General features: G+C 39.7%; 1 protein-coding gene across 1 annotated transcript in view; it reads left to right on the forward strand.

Moving 5' to 3' along the window:
- Positions 1 to 880: 880 nt before the first annotated feature.
- Vamp7 (Vesicle-associated membrane protein 7) overlaps positions 881 to 25,995 on the forward strand; it is a 38,392-nt gene continuing 13,277 nt past the window's right edge. The window contains exons 1-4 of the mRNA XM_067156824.2: positions 881 to 1,113; positions 1,398 to 1,613; positions 1,705 to 1,842; positions 19,105 to 19,195. Of these exons, the coding sequence (XP_067012925.1) occupies positions 1,410 to 1,613; positions 1,705 to 1,842; positions 19,105 to 19,195 (433 nt within the window). The 5' untranslated portion in view covers positions 881 to 1,113; positions 1,398 to 1,409. The remainder of the gene's footprint in view (positions 1,114 to 1,397; positions 1,614 to 1,704; positions 1,843 to 19,104; positions 19,196 to 25,995) is intronic.

The following is a 25,995-nucleotide window of genomic DNA, read 5'->3' on the forward strand; positions in this document are numbered from 1 at the left end:
AAAAAAGAACATAGTCCTCATGTTCACTCTCGGGAAATGGGGTTAGGTTTAGATTACGCATGTTCATTGTAAAACGTTGAACATTAATTACATCATTCTTGCACCACCGTTTAAGATTAATTTAGTCTCTAAATCATATATCTTGGTAATGATTTTCCGTATCTTTCTGGGACTGATTTAATTTTCTTTGTATTAAGGTACGTTGGCTGATAGGGCAAAGGCTAGGATAGACATCATTAGTTTTAACTTCGGAATTTTGCGCGGCACTCGAAGTAGATCACCGCCTTGTATGGGTATATAATGTCTTCCCTGACAATACATTTGATTTCAAAAATGATTAATGCACACAACATTACCGGTATCAGTCCTATGATTCGGTTCGAAGTTTTCCTTACGAATGCTCTTAACCTAATTTTGCCTTAATGCTAGGTCTTTTGGAAACGGGAACACTGAAGCTCTTACATCCAGGCACACAGCGCATTAAACTATAAACATATTGCATAGGTAACTAAAAATGAATAAAATACTTCCAGAGAAGAACACGAGAATCAACATTAACCTACTTAATCACCACCGATTTTGTTGGAATAAATAAGCTCTTTGAGAACAAACAGTTTCTTACGGCACTGAAAGAGGATCTATAACCTTCTTAAGAGTATAAATAAATATAATGTACGATTAATCATATTCAAATTTCCGAAAATATTTGGTAACAACACGGCTTACCCAAATCAAAACAAAGGCATGCTAGCACTCCGGCTGCCGCCATTATGGACAGTTTCGATAGGTCGGTTAAGATCTGAGATATTTTAGTTGGTCTTGGCAAAAATAAGATCGACTATAATGATGTCGAGTCAGTATTGGCAATAACAAAGAAGAGGATGTTGGGTGTTATCGTTCTTTATTTTCAGAGCACGCCCTGCAGGTCATGTGATTCACTAATGTCGACTGTTGTGTTTTGTTTGATTCAATTCCGTTTGACATCAGATCAGCTGATATAGTGCCTGCGTTGACAGTAAAATGGATCACTGAATTCTCATTCCTGTTTCTTCTGTGTATCATAATATTTGATTTCGGTGTATCAAGCGACATTCAGCTGTTACTTTACTATAGGTACGTCCTTCAATTTGGTTAACCTCCAAATAAGTTACTCGCCTTGAAATTAAAATTAGTCCGTGGTGTTAAGGTTCAGTCTCATTGTGTTGATGTATGTCTGCATTATATATCATTCGAATAGTACATGTAAATAAGCACCTTTATGTTTCTGTGTAACTGAAATTATTGTACTATGTCAAATGCGCAACTACTGTTGAAGCTCCGTTTCGAGCAAATTTTGACAGCTATTGAGTAGCGTGCTGATCCGTGAGTCATCATCGAAACATTCGTTTACATTTCAGAAATCCCATAAGATGGCTATCCTCTTCAGTGTAATATCGCGAGGAACCACTATTCTAACTAAATATGCATCATGCCCGGGAAACTTCGCGGAAGTGACAGAACAGATTTTAGCGAAGATACCTCCTGAAAATGCCAAACTAACATATTCACATGGAAACTACTTATTTCACTATATCTGCGAGAATCGGATCGTTTACATGTGCATTACAGATGATGTAAGTTAAATAATTTCTTGAACTGTATTTTCTTTGTTGTCATTTTAACTTCTTAATTTATTATGTTATAAATACAACCTTTTGTGTTTAGGAATTTGAACGTTCCAGAGCTTTTCTTTTCCTCAACGAAATTAAGAGAAGGTTTCAGGCTGCATATGGAACCAGAGCGGAGACTGCTTTGGCATATTCCCTGAATACAGAGTTCTCTCAAGTGCTAGCGAATGAAATGGTGAGTAACCTTTTTGCAGAGTTTGACAGGTGTGATTAGCTGTGCTTGTGGATGTTGTTTATGAACCTATTATCAACAATTTTTATTCATAACTGTTCACATTTATGCTGTGCATAGCCATTAGCATTTGATAAGCTATTTCATATTTTGAAGCAGTTATGGTAAGTGTTCTAAAATCAGAAGTACACAGTCATTATAGTCTTATCTAATCTAATCTTATATAAACAATTGCCAATTACCAATATTAGGAACTTGTCAAAAGTGAATGAATTGAAGATGTTTTGCATTAACCTACCTTCACTATACACCAACATCCAAACTATGTCTGTGCTTTTGTTTACAGTACCAGGAATCTACAACTATCATTAAAATAATCGTAACTGTCATAACAATGCAAAAGGTAGAATAACAACATTGTAACAACATTGTCATGCCATTTTTCTTCTCCCTCTCACTATATCCTATCTATTCTCCATCCAGTTCTCTGAAGGACAGTGATTTTATATGGCTGTGCATGTAACAGATGCATAGTGCATTAACACATGCCTTCAGTGGAGGTGTTTGGGAGTAGATCTTGTTAAGGAATCTGTTTGTTACTATTAGTGACAGGTTAGGGTGTGGTTGACCGAGCTAGTGGTTGCGTTGTTTGTGCCGCATAGCTGTCAGCTTGCATTCGGGAGATAGTGAGTTTGAACCCCCACTGTCAGCAGTCCTGAAATGGTTTTCTGTGGTTTCCCATTTTCCCGCCAGGCCTTAATTAAGGCAACGGCCTCTTCCTTCCAACTCCAAGCCTTTTTCTATCCCATCTTTTGCACAAGAACTATTTGTCTCAGTACTGCATAAAACAACTTGTAGAAAGAAAAAAAAAAAGCCTGAAACTGAAATTCAGTTGAACTGTATTAATTTTCACTTTGGTTGTCCCCAGCTCAATGGTATTGTCACTAGTCTTACCTTAGTTCGTAAGTTGTACCAACTTTCGTGCAGCGTACTGAGACTTCATGCGAGTCATGCTGTGTTACATTCTTAACCTTTCTTTTGCCCCAGGGGCTTCTTACTTGGGAGTGTGGGTTGGCGACTACGGGGCCCTTATCAGAGTCCTGTCATTATTTCCACTTGTGCCAGGCTCCTCACTTTCATCTCTCCTGTCCGACCTCCCTTGGTGAACTCTTGTTCTTCTGTCCAACCTCTCTTGGTGAACTCTTGTTCTTTTCTGACCCCAATGGTATTAGGTTTCGGAGACCTAGTGAGTTCTTCATTTTCACACCCGTCATGGCCCTTGTCTTTCTTTGACCGATATCTTTATTTTTCGAAGTGTTGGACCTCTTCCATTTTCTCTCTCTGATTAGTGTTAATAGAGGATGATTGCCGAGTTCTAGTTCTTCTTAAAACAATAATCACTGTGACCACCGTCCATTTTGGGAACTAGTTAAGGTGTACTGTTGATCCTTGAGTTATCGGGCGAGTTGGCCATGTGGTTAGAGTTGCACAGCTGTGAGCTTGCATCCAAGAGATAGTGGGTTCGAATCGCACTGTCGGCAGCCCTGAAGATGGTTTTCCGTGGTTTCCCATTTTCACACCAGCCAAATGCTGGGGATGTTTGTTAATTAAGGCTTCCTTCCAACTCTTAGGCCTTTCCTATCCCATCATCGCCATAAGACCTTTCTGTGTCGTTGCAACATGAAGTCACTAGCAAAAAAAAAAAGAAAAAAAAAAAAAAGCACACTGGGGTGAAATGTTGGCAAGTCCAGGAATGAGTTAGCTGGAAAATTTATAATGTCCAATAACGCACCAACTATATTGGTATTGCTATTCATCCTTGTCATAAAACCCATCACGAACATTGTGCACTCTCTCATGCCAGGAACTGCTATTTGTTTACATTCAGTGCTCTGGCATCTGATTCTGTCGCCAGGTAAAGAATCACACTAAATCTGTGACTACTCAGTTTGTCAGTTGGTCGGTCCTTGGTGATACAGTGGTTCCTTTCAATATATTGGCGCTACCTCCTGAACGTTCAATTCACATTCCATTCTGATTTTTTTATTATTAAGGTAAAGCACACAAATGTGTGCAAAATGTTGTAGTTCTCATTTCTCTGTGCTATAGTATATCAACAGCAGGAAGTGAAGGGGTATCATTCAAAGACTATCACATAGTTTACACACGCATTCTGAGCAAGGCACATCTTACGATGATATCCATGAATTGCTAGCTGAGCTGGGACACACTGTACGTTGTTCTTGTTGGGTTTGGCCCAGTTGCGGTTTATCACGACGTCAGTCGAGTAAAATTTTAAGAGAATTTCTGACTTCTTTTCCTTCTCTGTGTGAGGAATTTTATCTCATGAGGCGTGTATGGCAGGTGTGCATTTAGTCGGGGGTCTTCTGTTAGGGACATTTCTCTTGTCAGCCATAAACAAATCTTGAAGGGGAGCAGTATGACACTGATGGCCTTTTTCCAGAATCTTGCTTTCACACATTCTAGAGATTTGGGATCCGATACTGTAAAGTGTTCCTAGATTATTTCTAAGGAAAGGATTTTAAGGTGGAAAGTATGGTCAGAAAAGGGGCAAAAAAGGTTCTGAAAATACATACAAAAATGTGCCAACATAAAAATTTTGAGGAAATCATTTTATTAATGTTTAAACCAGCTACGTGAACTTTATCGCATTTACTGGGTTCTGGTAATTAATTAACATATTATGGATTACGCACAATATTTCATAGTTTTTGATATTAAGTCGCTGGCGCTTTGAGCTCAGTAGATCCTTATATAGCGAGAAACTCATGGACATCTACAGAAACCAATGGAGCTTGTTTCCACATCTGTATTGTTCTTCAAATTTAATTCAAATTTGTCTTTAGCAAATCTATCGGGGTTGTCCCTAACTTCTTCCACTGTTCCTTCTCCATACCTCCTTCATAATCATCAACATGATTTTGTGTTGTGAAAAATACGCTTTGGTCCGGGCTGGTAAAACCTAACACGGCCAACAAGAGAGTACACAGTCGATAGGTGGAACTGTTACATTTATTCCAGTACTAACTGAACTTAGTTTAAACTATTGCAACATCATTGTTTTAATTTAATTCGATTTCACAGTTGCAGGTTGGCCAATCTTGCTGAGGTTGGTCATTGTTGTAAGGTGGTTTCCATAACTTAGATTTTAACACTTGGTTACACGCACAAAAATTATAACGTACTTACACGCATAGCGGGGATTCCCTCACCTTATATAAATTGTTAATTTTGTGTTCTTTTAGAAGCTTTATTTGTCTCATCTTTTCTAGATAAATGTCGGAGTGTTATTGTTTTATATTGGTCCTACTCTATTTTTGCTGTTAATTACAGTGTGAGAGAAACTACATAAATCTTATCATCTAATTTTCTTGCTGGTGGTGTAGTGTAAACCATGATTTCTTTACACGCATTGACGGTGTTTCCCTGCCATCGTGATTTTTACTGCAAGTAGGCTTCCGTTAATCTGCATGTCATTGTTTCCATGTCGTCAAAAAGTTCTGTTATGCATTATTGCTCTTTCGCGAAATCCATGGTCCACCAAACAATAAATGAACACTAACAAAGCAGAGAAGACAACGCTAGCACTGTTACATGCGCAGGCGGCGTATCCCCGCTCCAAACAATGAAACAATTAATCCACTCTTAGAGAGATCTCGCAGCGAACTAACTACATTTCCACCCTACGCAAATTGTATGTGCACAGGATGACGTAAAGTGCCATGGCTCCACCTGTCACACAACTGCTGAAATCTCAACATTTCCTATCTGGCGGTGATTCCCCGCGTCTAACCAAGTGTTAATATTTATTTATTGAGTAGTGTTGTTCTGATCAAGCAAAATGTTAAAAATCTGTTCAAGAAAGGGGAAGAAAAAATCTAATGTTTTAAAAATGGACATAAATATGGGATGAAAAGGTGCTGAAACATGAAATAGAAGGGAAAAGGTGGCAAAATATAGTAACCTTACAAAATGGTGCAAAAGATGCAACAAATAGTGTTTATTTCGCTTCATTTTATGTCCCCACATACATGTATTGACTTACTGTATGAAAATTGGTAGATTTAAAAAAAAGGTGTCCTGCACGTTAAAACACTGGTTCTTCTGTTTTGACTCAGGAATGTCTCATGGCTGTTTCAAGGGAAAGTTTAGCGAGGTTTTTGATTTCATACATCCTTTTGGTAGTAGCCGATACCTCTGATGTGGATTCTAAATGATGATCCAGGGGGTTGAAGGGTCATTCCCAGGTGTCCGAAAGAGTTTTAATCCTGATCTCGTCTGTTATTCACCCATCTTCCCTGAATGTCATCATTACAGTTTTCTTTGAATCTGCTTGTAATCTGTTGTCCTCTGCTCGTGTCTGTAGACCGTTTGTAGCTTCTTGTAGGACAATTTTTGTTATAATTCCAATATAATTTGTCCATTGTTGGAAGTTAATTTTCCAACTAACTTATTCTTGGTTGCCAGCTTTTTGCTCCATTGTGCCAGATGACCTCCAGTACATGCACTAGCCTTGCATCTTGGTAGATTACCAACTACCGAGAGAATGGCTGCGCGGTTTGGGCTACGTAGCTGTCGGGTTGCATTCAGGAGGTAGTGGGTTCGAACCCCACTTTTGGCAGCCCTGAAGATGGTTTTCCGTGGTTTCCCTGTCTAGTGAAGTTAGACTGCTGCCGCTATCAAGAGGAGACGGTGGTGAAGGGAAAGGCAGGGTAGCGTTTGTCTGTTGTGATCCTTCATAGTGCTTTTGTTTTAATTTTGGAGGAAAATTTTGTTGCACATAAGCTGTCTTGTCCATTTGCAATACCACACCTTGTCTGATGTTTTAGAAAATATAGTGTTGTACAGTTATGCCCTTCGGCCAGAGTTCTTGTTTCTTCACAAACTCTGATGATTCAAATTGTACATCCATCTTGAATGATTTGTTCTCCCTCCATGTTTGTAGCTGCTTGCTTCTTTTTTGACTCTATTTTTCTGTAGTTTCTGTAGGTGATAAGGCTTTGACTTTCTGTCATCGAGTGTAGGTGACCTCAGGCATTTTTGTATGTCTGTCAGTTTGCTTTGTGCCAACGATAGGGGCATTCTCTCTCCTCTATCCGTGACTCTTCCATTCTGAATTTGCTTTGTTTTTTTGTCTTCATTTTTAGCACTCTGTGAAATTCTTCTATAAAATCCATGTTCTCCTTTAGCTAATGCAATGCTCATGCGATGACTACTCGATGTACTGACCACTGCTGGCCGTTTTATCACCTTTTCACTGCGACAAAGAGGCACTATTGCCTCCTCACCGAAGTGCAGTTGTATGTTGAATAACCCCTGTGTAGACAAATAGAATATCCACATTTTGTCCTCTAAATCCTTTGTTTCCAAAATATATCATATCCTGTATAGATCATCTTTATTGCTACCTTTGACCTTAACATTTTTATTCTCTCTGGCATTGAGTCTGCAAGTATTTTGGAGATATCTTCCAATATTTCATTTTGGAACCATACTCGGTGGTGGTGGTGGTGGTGGTTTTAAAAGAAAGTACTGTACAACTAGGTAACCATCCTCTCTGAACAAATTAAGTGGAAACAAAAATGAAAATACATTTAAAACTATTTATTAAATGGAGGAATTCGAAAATTAATTTTTTAAAATAACTAGATGAAACCTGTCAAGACATGACGGTCAGTGTGGTAAATATTTATTGAAGGACTCATTATATATGACATTCCTTGTACTGTATATTTTTACAACGGCCGGTTGAGTTTTGAATTGATAGCTTGTGTTGTGATATAAATATAGATATTGGTGGTTTTCTTGAACGGACTCGTAGCGAGGTACCTCCGTGGTTAGATCCATGACCAGATATACGTCTAGATGTACTCCGTGGACCCAAGGTGAACACGGATTTCTCTGTTTATCAGAGGTATTTCCAGGACTTCATTCACCAGTATCTGGCTGAGACATATCTTCACGGATGGTTCTAAAATCGGAGAAAATGTTAGTTGCTCTTTCGTCACTGATGATGTGAGCATGAAGATCTCTCTTCCTAGTGTATGTAGCGTGTATACTGTGGAGTTTTACGCCATCTTAGAAGCCCTGCAGTTTGCACAGGGTGACGAAAAAAACCATTTTCTTATGTGTACTAACCTGTTAAGTTCTCTGCAGTCTGTTGAAACCTGTTTCTGGCAACACCCACTGGTGCAGCAGATTCATAACCTTCTAGCCACGTTAAGTGATGCTGGCACCAGAATCATTTTTGTGTGGCTTCGAAGCCACATTGGGATTGCGGGAAATGAACTTGCGGATGAAGCTGCAAAGGACCTATCAATGTACCTGCTAAAGATATTTGTTTTCAGCTACGTCGAACCATCTTGGCGTCCTGGGAATCGGAGTGGCTAGCTATCCAAACTCCCAACAAGCTGAGAGCAATTAAGAAGACAACCACCGTGTGGCGATCCTCTGTCCGGCTTTCACGGAGGGAGGCCATAGTATTGTGTAGACTGAGGATAGGTCATGGACGATCTACGCACTCTTATCTCCTAAAGTGTGTTCTTGTGGTGCCGACTTCACTGGGGTCCACTTCCCTACAGAGTGCGCCGATCTCTCTGGCCTAAGATGGAGCCTTGGCCTGCAGGAAACACTCAAATGCATATTAGCCGATGATGCGACTCCTGCTGATCTCGTCATCCGCTTTATGTGCGACAGTAGATTAATCAGTGGTATTTAAATTATAAGTGTACTGTTACTCAGGGAACGCACGTTCCCTTTTGATTCGTTAGTAATATTTTTGGCCTAATTCAATAATTTTTTGCTTTATTTTGTACTGCATTTCCAAATTCTTTCTTTGAGTAAATAATTTTGTTTTATTTTAAATTTATTTTCCACTAATTTGTTCAGAGAGGATGAATACCTAGTTGTACTTCCTCTTAAAACAAAAATCACCATCACCACTATTTTTTACAATTTTCTTTACCTTACACGGACACACACGTCTTACGGTGACTATGAGATAGGAAATGGCTAGAAATGGGAAAGAAGTGACCGTGAACGTGCTACAGTCTGGTGTGAAAATTGGAAACCACGGAAAATCTGTTGTCCAGCTTTATCATCACTTATGTTTTCCAAATCGTAACAATTTTTGTACATACTCTAGAATCGGCCCCTAATTTGGTTCCGTTTAGGAGCCGTTGGGAAACATTTCGATTTTTAAGGAGCATAACTATTGCTCCAATTTTTACAAAAATGTGTGGGGAAACCATTAATTCCAAGAAATTAAAGAATTGTGTAGAAAATTGAAGTAGCTAGCTTTCATCTTCAGTATTAATTTGCTGACACTGGTGTGTGGTTTTGAATTACCGGTTACAAGCCCAGTGACTTCCAAATTAAATACTTAAGAATGGCAATTTTTGAGTACATTTTATCTTTTGCAGAAGCGAGCATTTTATCAATTTAAATTACAATATGTGCTAAAATTCTGGCTGGTAGGTCATTAGCATGTAATCCGTCACCATGTACAGAGGGGCAATCACCGTTACTGATTTCTTACAAAACAAATCAGCGAATTCTATTTGTTTTGTGGTTTGCCCGCATATTTGTATGCAAGTTAAGTGGCGTAACTTGAAAAATGTTCGAAGAGGAGATTATTTAATACATTTATAAATAAATATGGTATAGAAAACCAAAAATAACAGCCAAGAGGATTCATCATGCTGACCACACGATACCTCGTAATCTGCAGGCCTCCTGGCTTAGTAGGCCATGGCCCTTCGGGGCTGTTGCACCATGGAGTTTGGTTTTATAAATAATTGTTTGGCGATGAGCATGTGGCAAAACAGACAAAATCTTTATGAAATCTTTCCCAAGAACCATTTTCACACCAGGAGGAATGAAATGATGATACATTTTAGAAGACATTAATGAATGACTATTTGCCATTGGGGCTTTAGCCCTTATTGAGCCTTGCTAATCGAATATCACCAGCTGCTTTGGAATTTAATTTTAAACCAGCGAATTCTCATTTAAATTGAGAGGAATGTTGAATATAATGCACACTGTTCAACAGCTGGGCAGCAAAACAGCAGGACCAGCTGACTGCGCATGTGTGCCCTTCCACCTGCTCAGGTGGCCTTTGCCTCGCCAGTAGTCGAGCGCATTAGCCAGGGTTCCAGCTCAGGGTAACAAGTGGAGCTGGCGGTGGAGGCAACCCATTTCTCTGGGGGTAGTGCAGATGGAATCCACTGCCTTGTGGGATGAGGAGGGATCCTCCAGGGCTAAGAGAGTAAACCCCGAAAGAAAATCCTCAATTACGTTAGGCCTAGCAAGCTAGTAAAGAGCTTATTTGTAGTTATTTCAAAACATATGAGCCTCGGGATGTATTTATCAACTAAATTAAGATGCCAGCATGAGCAAACTCGTGTCAGGGATGATGGTTTATGGCCTGATGATAGACAGGGTCTTGCAGAAATGCAAAAATCCCGGAGGTGACTAACACAGATTGGGACCATCAGCTTACTCAGTCTCACAGGAAAATGTGAAGAACTAGTGGACCTCATGGCAAGGAGGAAATCACTGATACTGGGGCTGAGTGAAACCAGATGGAGAGGGAAAGGAATGAAGAAATTAAGAAAACAGTATACACTGTGTTGGCATGGAAATGACAAAGAGATGAGGAATGGTGCTGGTTTCATCATGAGTAAAGATCTAGAAGGAATCGCTGACATTCAGTATGTTAGTGAGAGAATATGAAAGGTGACTGTGCATTTAGGGAAAGAAAAACTATCTTTGGTACAGGTGTATGCACCTCAAACTGGATGTTGTCAAGAGGATAAGAGCCAGTTTCTTGATGATTTGGAAAAAAAGTTATTAAAGAGAGAGTAATAATTATATGTAGATCTGAATGCACAGATTTGGACAGATAGAACAGGATATGAGAACGTAAGCGGACCTCATGAATATGGTGGAAGAAATATAGAAGGTGAACATCTCTTCGACTTCTGTATGAGGAATGGGTTGGTGGTGAAGAACCGGTTCAAGAGGAGACAGAGCCCTAAAATAACACGATACAGTTGGGATGGACTACAAAAGACTGTAACTGATTGTCATTTCAGATGAAGAAAGGAGCTGAATGGTAACAGATGGCAGAGTAATACCCAGCGAGAGCCTTGACAGTGACCACCGTCTCTTAGTAGCAGAACTGAGAAACTTCTATGTGCCAAAAGTACAGAACAGGAAAATGCCAAAAATCAAAGTATGGTAACTCCAGAAAACTGAGAAGAGAGTTGAGTATCAGAACTGGATAAAAACTCTGTTACCAAGAGATGAAAGGAAAAATGGAGAAGCAGAATGGACCAGGCTAAGGGACACGTTGGTTAAGGAAGCAACTCAAGTTTGTGGAAGGACAAGTATGAAAATAAAGGAAACACCTTGGTGGAATGAAAGGGTGAGAGCAGCAATCAGGGAAAGAAATCTCTTGCAGAAAGGAAGGGATCAGGAGAAAAATAAACTGGATCTTACTAGAGAAGAGGCAAAGATCAGAAACCTCGAACAAATATACTGAAATAAGAAACTGGATGTTAAAAGAACAGTTACAGAAGAAAAGACCAAGGCATGGAAGATATTCACTCAGAAACTGGAGGACAGCAGAGGCAATAAGAAACTACTGTATAGTGTTATCAGAGGTAAAAGGAAACCAATAAATAACATAAAGGCACTTGAAGATGAAAATGGAAATTTGGTTAGGACAGAAAGTGACATGAGAGAAGTCCTGAAGAACCATTTTGACCACCTACTGAATAGACCAGTTCAGGAACCAAATACAGAACCGGAAATCCAAGCCTACAATGAGGAACCTCCCCTCACCTGGACAGAAACTGAGATAGCCTTAAAATCTATGCGTAAAGAAAATCTTCAGGTGCAGATGTAATGAATGCGGACATGATAAAGGCAGCAGGCATACAGTGGCTGCACAGAGTACTAAATGCTGTATGGACAGACAACAAAATACCTTCAGATTGGAGCAAGGGCATTATAATTCCCCTGTTTAAGAAAGGCAGCAGACAGAAACCCACCAACTATAGAGGAATAACCCTGCTGTCTCATGGGCTAAAAATTCTAGAGAAGATCATAGAAATGAGATTGAGAACCATTATTGAACCACAGTTAGAGGAGGAGCAATATGGATTCAGAAGTAACAGATCAACAATGGATCTAATTTTTAGCACCCACATGCTGATGAAGTATTGGGAGAAAGGCAAGAACCTGGTCATTATATTCCTGGATATAAAAGGCCTATGATAGTATTATAAGAGAGATCTGGTAGTGCCTGAAGGACTGGTAAGGAAAATTCAGATGTTGTACAAAGACTGTACTAGCTGTGTACAAATTAGGGAAGGTCGATCATCGTGGTTTGAGACAGAGTGGAGTTCAGCAAGGAAGTGCACTGTCCCCACTACTGTTCATCACTGGACAATATAATGAATGTCAGAGAAAAGTTAGGTGAACCGAATACAGTCGCCTTTGCTGATATGTTTTGGGGTGAAATGGAAGAGGAAGTACAGACCAGACTCAACATATGGAAATTCCAGTTCCAGGAATATTACCTCAACCAAGACAGTGGTGATGGCAGTCAACAGAGAAGGGCGTCCAGCAGGTGTAAAACTGGAAGACAACCAGCTGGAGTGTGTGGATAGTTTTCCTTACCTTGGAAGTGTAATCCCCAGTGATAATTTGGTCAGAAAGGAAATTACAAGCAGAGTGCAAAAGGGATCAGAATTCTACCAACAAGTAACAACACTTTTTTGGGATGACATGATTCCAAAACCAGCCCAACTGATGATGTTTAACAGCTATTTCATACCAATATTGACCTATGGTATTGAAGTGTGCACCCTCACAAAAAGTGATTCATCAAGACTTCAAGCATCAGAGATGAAATTGCTGAGATCCACCTTCCAGAAGACCAAGATGGACAAGTAAAGAAATGAGGAGGTGAGGAAAGAAGCCAGAATTAAGACATCCCTATTAGACCGAATTGGCACGTCCAAACTACAGTGGTATGGGTATGTGATGAGGATGGAGCCTACAAGAACAGCCAGAATAAATTTGGAAAGACAGGTGGAGGGGAAAAGACCTAAAAGGAGTAGAACCACAACAGATAAGTCACCGTAATGTAACAAATACCACAAGGTTTTGTAGTAGCAGTCAATGCACCATCATTCAAATATTGTGAAAGCAACAAATCAACACCTCAAGATTTTGGATTGACGTCCCTTTTGACTAAACCCTCATAAATACAAACTACTACTAAAGGAAAGTCTGATCGGCAAAACAAGACTAGTTCGATGAAACTACCTAATTCACCATTTTACTGTTCAAAACTAATAAATTACAGTAGCAAGCCTCAAAATTAATATCTGAAACAGAATTCCAATGTAGCCAAGATTTTAATCTTCAGACACCAATAAGTTTTAGCAAAAATTACGACCCAAATTTTAACATAAAGTCAAATCATAATTGTTTTTAATAAACTAGAACTTTGGGAAAACAATTTTAGCCATTTCAACATTTTGAAGATACTGTGTTTTGAACGTCAATGTCTTTAGAATTAACGGATATTCCAATTTTAGTATAGTCATTCATATTGTTAAACTATTAATGTGTTCACAAATTCCTATCTTTATGTATTTTATTACTTAATTTTAGAATCATGATGATGATGATGATGAGTAGCTGTCATTTAAGTAATACATGGTTGCCAGCCTTTAAGGATGTATGTAGGTAGATATCTTTCCTCTCCCTTCACTATTTTTATTTAGTTCTAGTGTTTTCCAAATTGGTATGTTCCTCGTCACCAGATGTTCCATTCCAGGCTTGTGTTAGTGTCATACTTTCATAACGTATGTACACCTGTTATGCCCCCCCTACCTCCAAGACCAGCTCTAGATCTTGCCATCAGCTGCCACTTAGAATGCTAGTGTGCTACTTATCAACTGATGAGCCCAACTTCACACACGGGGGTGAAACGCTGTAAAATTTATAATGTCCAGTAACAGACCATATATATTGGTATTATAAATTTACTCATTCAGCACAAATATTTCAGGTTCCCAATGGGACTCAACATCTATATCGAGCCATCTGGTGACGAATGAACGTGCCACTTTCTGTTACTAACAGCTAAATCCATACCTTCATTATTGGAGAATCTTCCTCGTGATCAGTTGAGATTTTCTTCTGAAGACGCGGAGCTAAGTTCTCTATGAAATGTAAATATTTCGCCTTATTTTCTTGCCACAGCATAAGACCAAACGGCCTATCATGTCTACAAAAATATTGTAGACATTGTGCTGGTAAAACCAGATGAGACTCTGAAGTGATAGATGGTATAAGTCATTATGAAGCTGTTTTTTGTTGTAGTTAAAAATAAATGTGACAGAAAGGAAAGTTGTAGAAGTAGGACTATTAGGCAATACCATATGGTTGATAACAGGCATGGGAGAATTTGAAAAAAGCAATGATCAGTGGAAAGTGGTAAATAAAAATGTAAGCAGACTATGGGATTGTTTAAGCAATTATTGAGGAGTGTGAAAACAGGTTTGTACGAGGGTAAGTCATTAAGTATCTGCAATCAGTTTTTATAATGTATTGCAAAGAGAGTACACACTTTTTATTGATATTAGTTTTCAACATAGTCTTCATTTCACAAGATTTCTGATACCCTCTGTAGAAAAGTTTTTTGGTTGCGCAGCAAGCCACATACGCACCACTTCCTCCATCTGTTGATCGGAGCTGAAGCGACGGCCTCTTAGAGCATTTTTAAGTGAACCCAACAGACGGTAATCTGACGGGTGAGATCAAGACTGTACTCAGGATGCTCCAACACCTCAAAACGCAGTGTCTGCAGAGTTTGAGCGGTACTTGGGTGTGAAACTCGGTGAGCATCACTTTTCCTGCAGAGGGTTGACTCTTGAATTTCTTTTTGACTGGGCATCTGGGATGCTTCCATTCCATGCTCTGATGTTTGCCCTCTGGTTTGAAGTGGTGAACCCATGTTACATCTGCAGTGGTGATCACACTCGTTAGCATGACAGTCCAGTAGTTACTGACAGATTCTCACATGATTGCACTTCTGCTCTTCATTCAGTTGTTTTGGAACCCATCTTGAACAGACTTTGTGAAAGTTAAGCCTGTTATGTACGTAGGTGGTTTGAAAAGTTCTCGGAATGTACTAGAATTAAGTATCTTACCTCGGCGGAACTGTTTTCACACTCCTCAATAATTGCTTAAACAATCCCATAGTCTGCTTACATTTTTATTTACCACTTTCCACTGATCATTGCTTTTTTTAAATTCTCCCTGTAGACTAATGCATTTGGTCCAGCGATGTTCCAATGCCTTGATCCCATCTCGAAAATGAGATTCCTCCAGGCCTGCAAAATACCTCTCCAATTCGGCTGTCAGTTCTTCCCTTGTAGAAAATTTTCAGCTTGGGGAATAGATGAAAGTCTGATGGTGCCAAATCAGGTGAGTAAGGTGGATGTGGCAACAATTCGTACCCCAGTTTATGAAGTTTTGCCATGGCAATAACGCTTGTGTGCGGCGGAGCGTTGTCCTGGTGAAAGATGACTTTTTCCTTGCCAAACCACGCCTTGTTTTGCGTATCTTTTCTTGTAGTTGGTCTAGGAGGTTTGCATAGTATTGCTCCGTAATTGTTTGGCCAGTAGGAAGATAATCTGTCAGCAGAATGCCTTTTGCATCCCAGAAAACTGAGGCCATGACCTTTCCGGCCGAAAGCACTGCCTTTGCTTTCTTTGGTGGTGGTGAATCGGCATGTTTCAACTGCTTTGACTGCTGTTATGTCTCTGGGGTATAGTAGTGAACCCAAGTTTCATCTGTAGTCACAAACTGGCGCAAAAAATCTTGTTGGTTGCACTGAAAACGGGCCAGACTTTGTTCTGACATTTCCAATCTGGTGCGTTTATTGTCAAATGACAATTTTTTCATGCCCAATTCTTCGGTTAAAATATGATGTACCCATTCAGAAGACATCCCTACAGCTTCAGCAATCTCCCGCACTTTCAGTCAACAATCCTCCTTTTGCGATAAATTCTGGGGTCGTAACACTTTTTGGCCGTCTACTATGCGGATCATCATCCAAGCTCTCCCGACCAAATTTAAACTCACTGGTCCACTTCGCAACAGTTGAAAATGAAGGAGCAGAGTCCCCCAGTGTGTTCTGAAAGTCGGCATGAATTTCCTTTGCTTTCATACCTTTCTTTACAAAGTATTTAATCACTGTTCGAATCTCAGTTTTTCCCGTTGTCACAAATCACTACGCAGGAAGAACAACAAAGAGTCGTCATTACCACACTCCTGCAGCTAGAGCACTGACGCGCCACGTGTTCACTCACAAAGGAAGTGTGATTATTCCGCGGGAAAACCTTGTTGCTGTAGCACTGACATCTAGGGGTGATTCTGAGAACTTTTCAAACTGTCCTCGTATGATTTCATATGCAGAACCATGGCTTATGTGCATATGGTTTGCCATGTCATAAACAGTCACTCGTCTGTTATTCAGGATCATATCATACGCTTGTTCAATATTGGGATCAGTTACAGCTGCAGTTGGACGCCAGGATCTTTCCTCATCCACCGTGCTCGTGCAAACCCTTTTGAACGGTTCAATCCAATGGTAAAGACTTCGCTGTGGCAAAACATTGCTGAAAGTCTTCTATGAATTTCCGCTCCTGGTACACCTCGGACCACAAAAAGCGGATTACGGAACGCTGTTCTTCCTTGGTACGAACAGAGTGGTGTGGCCATATTTACGTCATAACAGCGCAAGCTGTACTGATCTGATAACTCTGAAACCTACCACAGATGTAGACAATGGTGCCTTCTAGCGGCTGGTGAGCAAACAACGCCATAGAGCCAACCTAAAGACAATTAGAGCAAAATTGTAGATACTTGACTTGTCTACCTCTAAAAGTGATAAGGAATAGTAAGGATCCATTATATTATAACAGGGAAATAGAGATAAGGAGGAGGTGCAGATTAGAAAGAAATACTTACAAATTATTATAGGAGTAAGCGGAGATTGAAGGAACTTGCTGGGAAATTGAAGTCAGCAAAAAAGTCAGCTAAGGATAACATGATGGCTAGCATAATTGGCAGCGTTATGAATTGTAGGGAACATTGGAAGGATATATATAGATACTTTAAGGCATAAACAGGTTCCCATAAGGACTTTACAAGGATCATTAATGAACAAGGGGAGAGTAGCGTTATGAAATGTTGCAAACTGGTAAATCTGGAAATTATAGCCAGAATTAGGAATGAATAAACATACAGGAAAGAAATTAAAAAAGAGAGAATTTGAGACTCACCTCTAATGTCTCATGTAGATCAAGCACTGACTTGCTGGATGAAGCAGGCAATGTAAACAAAGGAGTAGATAAGGAGAGGCGGGGGGAAGAAGGCTGGGGAGGTGGAGGGACGAGAGAAGGGGTGTCTAAGATGGGGCTGAAGGATGCAGAAAGAAAGACAGCCCCCCCTTAGTCACCCCTTCTCTTCTTCTCCCCTGCCCTCCCACCCATACCTCTCCCTTCTGCATCCCCTCCCCACTCCTCCTCTCCTTATCTACTCTTTTGTTTACATTGTCTGCTTTATCCAGCAAGTCAGTGCTTGTTCTACATCAGATATTAGAAGCGAGCCTCATAAATAATTTTTCTCCTTTTAAATTTCTTTTCTGTATATTTATTAATTCCTAATTCTGGCTATCATTTCCAGATTTACTTCAACTTAGACATCATATTGTGACAAGATAATTTATGTTATTATATATATTTTAATGTTACAATTATTCCTACAACATTGTCTTTGCTTGGTATACACGTTTTTGTTGTCACGTAGTATAATTTTTATTTGGCTGAAGATGCCACTAAGTAGCTGAAACTAGTCCCAAGACTGATATAATATTGTTTACTTGATATATTGTATTGAAAATTTATTCTTATAAGGTGGACAAATTCAAAATCGGGATCTGAACAGATCACTTTGTTCAGCTTATCTCTAGCTGCCGCTGCTACTTCTCCATGCGATGATTGCAGACACATTTAAATGTCTTCAATAACTACTAAAAATTTGACAAGGTGTAGACCTGTACCTTCCAACTTTGTTATTGTCGCAGGCAATTTGCCAAAATTTGATTTTATATACATTATGTCTTTGCTGAATTCCACTTGCACATCTTTAATACAAGCAGTCATCTACTGGAAAACTGTCTATGACCTAAAACTGGAAAAAGTCAATTAAGTGATATTACACGTAATCAGTGGCATTAAGTTCGTTGATGGCAAATTCAGAAATTGGATTAATTGGATTATAGGATCTGTAGTGTATGTACTAACTTTGTTTGTCAGGTAGGATGCCAGGAATACAGTCTTTTTCTCTGCATTTCTCAATAATAGAAATATAACGTGGAAAAACGATCCCAAATTCTGCTAACAAACATTGATAAAAGCCACTATCATGGAACTTACTATACAGTATAGTACCAGAGTCAGAAGAAAAGTCACATTATGCAGTATAAACGTCCCAGTATTCACTGTTAAATCGAAAATCTTCAAAATATGCATTGTGCATGATTTTTCTTCTAAAAGGGCCAAAACGTGCAAACATGCAAGGAAAGAGAACGATTATTTGGAACCGTTAAGTCATAAAAGAAATATTTGCAAAGTTTGTGAAGTGTAACTAGCTTATTTAAAAACATGCATTTGCATGGAAATCCAGGCTCTATTGTTATTATTATTGTTATTGTTGTTATTATTATTATTATTATTATTATTATTATTATTATTATTATTATTATTATTATTATTATTATTATTATTATTATTATTATTATTATATGTGGTATTTCTTCAGAATTATTTTCTTTTGTGTCCTTCCAGATATTGCAGATATGTAGAGTATTTAATGTATGTCCTGGAGGTGATATAGCTGTTGTCCTTGTAAACATCTGGAATGACCTTAGGCCTCACTGTGTACCTTGAGTGACTAATATTTGTATGTGAGTGTTATCTCTGGTCAAGTTATCTGTCATTAGGAACCAGAGCTGCCATGGACGAGAAGTGCTCATCTGAAGTCAGAGACTTACCCCAGAATGGTTACCAAGTAATTAAGCACCCCTGTTTCACCTTTAGGGTATTAGTGTTATAAAGGTATGTGTATTAATGGAGACAATCGTGTTTTCAGAGACACTTCTCGGAGTCTCGGGAGGTGGACACCATCTCCCGGGTGCACGGGGAGCTGGACGAACTTAAGGACATCATGGTGAAGAATATTGGTGAGTCAGATCTGGTAATCATTGGAAATTCTGGTATAACCTTTCATACCACTAACATATCTTTTAAACAAATTCATTAAAAATACATTTTGGAATCATAAGCTATGATTTTCATAACGCTTCATATTAAACGAAAATTACAGAGAAAGAAAAGAAAGGGTTTCACCTATTCAGTACACTTTATTTGAATTGTACATTTTGGAATGTGTGTGTGAAGTCTATAAAGGTTAAAAATTAGTTCAACAGATTCTGGAAAAGTACCACCACAATCATGCTGATTAAGAGGGGAATTTGTCAAGGAAGTATTATTGGACCTTTTATGTTTTCTTATTTTCATTTCACCTCGTCCAGCTCCTGCCAGGTTGGGGTGTTGATGATACTTCTCCACTGTTGCCTCTCTTTCCACCACTCCTCTTCAGTAATTGTATTCAATTCCATTCTTCTTTTTCTTACGAGGTTCATGACAGAGTCTCTCCATCTTGCTCTGCGCCTCCCTCTTGCCCTCTTTTCCGCTCTCTCAGCCTCCGACACTTGTTCTTGTATCCTTCCCTCCTCTGTCCTCATAACATATCCAAACCATCTCAATTTATTCTTCTCCATCCTGTCACTCAGTTTTTCTACCCCTATCTCTTTTCTGACATCAACATTTCTTACTCCGTCTGTCCTTGTCTTCCCTATGATACTTCTCAGGAACTTCACCTTGCTGGCGTGAATTTTACTCTCCTTTCTTGCTGTCAAAGTCCAAGTCTCTGATGCATAAGTATAGTATGTCTTGTACATTATGGGCCGATTGCAGAAACGATGACTAGTTTTAAGCCTTAGACATCGTCTACCTAATCAACGTCTAAATCATTCACGATCTTCCATTGCATAAACAATGTTCAGTCGATATTTAACTAGACATCCCTCAAACTTTCAATTTTGGTTTGAAAATGGAGACAGAAGTATCTTTCATGCAACTCTTTGCTTGTCGCAACCAATGAAATTCGTCGGTGCGCGCGCCGAACGCCAGTCAGCTGTTTGTCTTCCTACATATTACTCAAATATGGCTGTGCATGACTTGCCCATAGATAAGAGTATCGCTTTTGGTGGAAATTAAATCTCATAATATTATCGACACTAAAGTGACACGCCACCGTATGGGGAAGTGTAGCTTTGCTTATAGCGTTGTTACAGTGAGTGTAATCTACTCATAAATACGGTAGCTTCGACGAAGGGAAGATGAAGCAATAGTAATGTGTAATCGAAAATGTGTTGTACGGGCCATATAGATGTAGCTTGCATTCTGGAGATCGTAGGTTCCAAACGCATCATCGGCAGCCGTGAAGATTGTTTTCCGTAGTTTCCCTATTTTTACACCAGGCAAATACTAGGGCTGTTATGATGGCCAGGGCTCTTCTTCCCCAGTCCTCTTTAAACGATAATCATCACCACTTGTCTTTTCCTATCTGATAGTTGCCGAAAACGTATACGATTATATATATATAAAAATCCCATACAACCTACTTTTTTAGTTTTCACTATTATGTGTGTTTACTTGGCCGTAAATATAAGTGAATCCCTCCTGGTTGATGTATGTGACAGCCCTCAGACGATCGGGACACGTGATATGTCTAGTCGAAGTGACCTATAATTCCATGGAAATTACCCCATGTACCGTATATAATAAAATATATCGGTTGCCAAGAATTGTATTCAAGTTGACAGTTACCGGACTGTCACTTTGTCAGTATTAAGAAACAAGTTCCTCGTAAAGTGAAACCTTATTTTTATGATTATCTCCCCGTGCATATCAAACGAATTGCTGCGATTTAGCAGCAAGCGACCAACAGAGAGGCCGTCGGACTAACCTTTCTTCCCGGAATCGTCTCAACATAATACAAATTACATATTTCATTGTACATAACCTCTGATTGTGCTTCACCCCTCTCATTTGAGGTTAAACAGTGCTCTCGGCAGTGTTTAAACATGACCGGTTGAACATCGGTTTTAGACAGTGTCTAAGTGATAAATAACGTCTCTGCAATGCGGCAGCCATACTTAGGCATTGTTTAGCCGTAGACATCGTCTAAATACCGTTTTTGCAATCGGCCCTATCTCTTTACATTTCATAGGAACTTCTGTTCCACACCAAGTTCCTTACATCCTAATAGAACATATTTCCCACTTGCATCCTTCTGCTGATCTCCTTATCCAACCTTACATCTTGCAATATTTCGTTATTTATGTTTCTTTATGTACATAAGTAATATGAGTAGAGAAGTGGAATTAGAGATAAGCCTTTTGTGGGTGTAATTATAACATAGAGTAATAAATAAGTTAAAGGATTGTAAATGACTACCAAAAGACCTCGACAGTGTTGCAAGATGGACGGCAGACTGTGGTATGATGGTAAAGGAAATAAAAAATAAACTTCTTAGTTTCACCAGGAGGAAAAGTCCTCTCAGTTTGTTACTTTTCTGATGAGGTGAAAGTTCCTTAAGGAGATTACTGTAAGTACCTAGGTGTTAATACAAGGAAAGATCTTGATTGGGGTAATCACATAAACTGGATTGTAAATAAAGGGTACGGATCCATGCACATGGTTGTGGGGGTAGTTGGGGAGTAAGGATGTAAAGGAGAGGGGATATGTTACTGGAAAGACTTCGAGTGTGGTTCCAGTATACGGGACCCCCACCAGAATTGATTTGAGAACTGGAAGAAAACCAAAAAGAAAAGAATCGGTTCTTTTTCTTGTAGTGTTACGAAAATGTTGCTAAATTTGGGCTGGGAGATTTAGGAGCAAGGGGAGGGGCTGCTTGACTGAGCGGAATGCTCTGAATTGTCAGTTGGTGTGGAATGACATTCGGGAGACTGCAGGTTCGAATCTCACCATCGACAGATCTGAAATATTTGATAGCTCTGCATTCGCGTCATAACATGTCTGTGTGCTGGCTAAGTCGAATGCCCGGTGGCTTGCGAGCGCTTCATTTTCTACACTGCTGTCTGGCTGGTATTACATTTAACTTACTCTACATTTGTAAATTAAAACATTCTAGATGTTTTCACATGAAGTGGAACAATAATTCTAATAAATTAGATTTTCGAGCTGCCAACATTTTACCAGGAACCAAAATATTAAGAAGCGAGAAATTTATAATATTTTCATACATCACCTATAACTGTTCATTTTTAGACCCATTCTGACTCCTCTAATGATGTTTTAGCACACATCTATTTTATCTTAAAATATATCTTGTGTAATTTCAATACGTATATTGTCATTTCAAGACATTTAATTCTAACCGAATGTTATTTCTGTGGAGCTGAAGATGGCCTAATGACGTTGAAACGTGCACCGTTACTTTTAATGTGATGTTTTTGTAATCTTGAATTGTGAATACATTTGAATGTATTGGCTAGGTGGAACAATCCTCTCACCCGGAGGCCCCGGGTTAGATTCCCGGTCAGGTCAGGGATTTTTACCTGGACCTGAGGGCAGGTTCGGGGTCCACTCAGCCTACGTGATTAGAATTGAGGAGCTATCTGACGGTGAGATGACTGCCCCGGTCTCGAAAACCAAGAATAACGGCCGAGAGGATTCGTCGTGTTGACCATACGACACCTTGCAATCTGCAGGCCTTCGGGCTGAGCAGCGGTCGCGTGGTAGGCCAAGGCCCTTCAAGGACTGTAGTGCCATGGGGTTTGGTTTGGTTTTAGGTGGAACAATTACGCTAGTTTTTTTTTTTTAAAGTTCTTAAATCTCATTCTTGATGACTGATGGTGCTGGTCTTTCTGTTTGACGCCCATGCGTGACTGGTGCGTCTGGGTGTGTGGTGATTTTGATGATGATGATGATGATGATAATGTGGTAGGGAAAGGGTGAGACCTTGATAATCGAGTGCAAGAAATAGCAGGTTAAGGCGACAGAATGAAAAGCTTTCGAACGAAACCTCACACTGGCAAGGTTTATAAATTGTGAAGAAGGCATACTACAGGCATTATCATTTGGGGGGGGGGGGGGGGTACATTACTACTAATTAATACTCTGATTCCTTGGCTGAATGGTCAGCCTTAAGGCCTTCAGTTCAGAGAGTCCCAGGGTCGATTCCCAGGTGGGCCGGGGATTTTAATCGCTTCTGATTAATTCTTCTGGCTCGGGGACTGGGTGTTTGGGTTTGTCCCAACACTCTCCTCTTCATATTCACACTACACTACCAACCACCACAGATACATACGGTAGTGACTACATCCCTCCACATAGGGTTGGTGTCGTGAAGGGCATCTGGCTGTAAAACAGGGCCAAATGCGCACATGTGATGCAGTTCGCACCTGTGACCCCTCGAGTATGGGAAAAGTGGTAAAAGAACTTTGATAATTTTATAGTTCTTTCCATAAGTGTAAATAAGCTCACCGTCAAAAAATTAATCACCCCAGGAGAAATCATTACAAGCATCATTTAATACATTTAATAACTGTGTAACTTTGCCTCTGGACTTGATAACCACCTGGATTCAGTTAGGAAGCGAGTCCACAAGGTTGTACAGGTACATCGCATCCAGGTTAAGCCACTCGCTAAGGATTTGATTGTGCAATTCCACCAAATTGCAGGGATGCTAATGTCAGCGTTTTACCTGCTGTTCCGACATGTCCCTCAGATTTTCAATCGGGTTCAAGTCAGGTGATTGTGCAGGCCAATCAAGATGTAATAGGGTAGAGCAGTGTTCATAAAACCGGTTGCATATGCGTCCAGCCCGATGAACTTTGCTGTTGTCATCAGTAGCTCACTCTTCATGCAGATGTTGATTGAAAGGCAACACCTGTTCATCCAGAATGTTTAAATAAACATGATGGTTCATGTTAGTGGTCACCTCAGTGAACGGGCCCTATCCATGATACGAAAAACGCCCCCAAAACATCACATATTCACCTTCGGCTTGAACCTGACCTTGCTTCATTTGGCCTTCGATTCACTCGACGACGTGTGTCATTGGAATACAGGCAAAAATGTGATGCGTCAGACCACATTACATTCCGCCAGTCAGCTACTGACCACGTTCGATGATTTCTAGCCCATTGAAGATGTGCAGCTTTATGTGGCCTCTTGGGAGGTGACAGACTCCAAATGTTCATTCCATGCACTTCCCGTCACGATGTTCTCTCGCTAACATGTTGCGACTGACCTTCATTCAATGACTGCAGGAATTCCTGTCGGGTTTGGAAGTGATTTTGATTCACAGGCCATGAAACGAGTCTCTGGTCCGTCTCAGTCGGGATCTTTTTCAGACCACAATTCTGACGTGTTTTGTGGCCACGTGTAGTACACGACCGTTTGTAGAAACGTTGAACAGTCCGCTACGAAACGCCAATAAATCCAGCCACTTCATGCACTGCATGGCCAAACAGGATTGCCCCTTTTCGCCACTTCCACCCATGTTGATGTACACTGTCTACTTGAAACATCAATGTCTCACTGCTCGTACGGCCTTATCCTCACTTAGAGGCAGTCTGGGTGCTGTTGAGCACGGGACTCGTGATCCATGTGTGCATGTGCGTTAGGGTGGCTAATTTTTTGTCTGCTGAGCTTATCATAGAGTTCTTAACCTATTGAAGTCCGAATTTATTCCGAACTTGTTGATCCCTGTGACCGAGTATTTCTTAGCTTAGTTCTGATGTAAGGGATGACTGTTCTGAAGGATAAGAACACTGGAATATTTACTGGTTTAAAAAAAAATTATTTCCTGACTTAAAAATAGGTTTAGTATGGCCAAACTGACAACTGAATACAATATTTCAGGGGCATCCAAAGTTTTTCCTTGTGCGGTATGTTTTGAAAGAGTCTTCCAAATGAAGAGGAACAAGGCGCTGCTTGCACTGGAACTTGCTCCAGTAATCATTTAGGTTAGGTTTTGTATTCTATGACATTATTATGACGAGGGCAAAATAAGGATTCATTTCATGTATGGATACATCTTTCTATGTACAGCCAGAAATGCATTGTGTGCATATTTATTAGTTTCGTTTACGATCTCCATCCAGAAATCATCGCCCAAGAATTGACTAACAATACATCTCTGTACCAGATCAAGCAGTTGTCGAGAAATCAATGGATTCTCTGCATTGACTGCTTAAATGGAATTTTACTGGATTATTCAGCTCGTAAAGCAGGCCAAATCACTCACGCATACATTCCTTTCATTTACACATACTTCACTATCCTCACTGTTTTCACCCAACTTGTCATCAAATTTATCTTTACTGAATTCGTCATCATTTATATCACAGTCACTTTCATTTAAAACTTTATTCACCCACTCATAAAATTCACCAGATTTGATAGACTTTCTTGTGTTCAAGCCTTGGCGCCACCATGATCACAATATACGCGTATCTGAAAAGATATCCACCGATGATAAAATACTTATGTGAAATAATCGATAGTAGTCAAGGAACTTCAAGTACACGCTACAGATATCAATAATCAGCACTATCTATATTTATGAATAAGAAACTTGAGATTAACGGTGGACGGGCAGAGCCCATCTTTCGTCTCCAATCAGTTAATTGTTGACTTCCATAATGTCAAAATATTTTAAAACATGTAGTGGAACAATTTTGTATGAGCTGATTCTTACACACTTCCCATTTAGTCATAAGTGGATGCACATCTCAGGAAAGAGTGACGTGACAGACTTCAGAAAAACTACACCGTCCCTTGTTTGAAATGTCGCCTCTTCAGGCCTTCTGTTAACTAGTAGACGATGATACTGTTCACTTTGTACATTAAATGCACACAGTGTACATTGAGGCCTGACACATTC

This window comes from Anabrus simplex, chromosome 12 (assembly GCF_040414725.1).
Source record: "Anabrus simplex isolate iqAnaSimp1 chromosome 12, ASM4041472v1, whole genome shotgun sequence".
NCBI classification, from domain to species: Eukaryota; Metazoa; Arthropoda; class Insecta; order Orthoptera; family Tettigoniidae; genus Anabrus; species Anabrus simplex.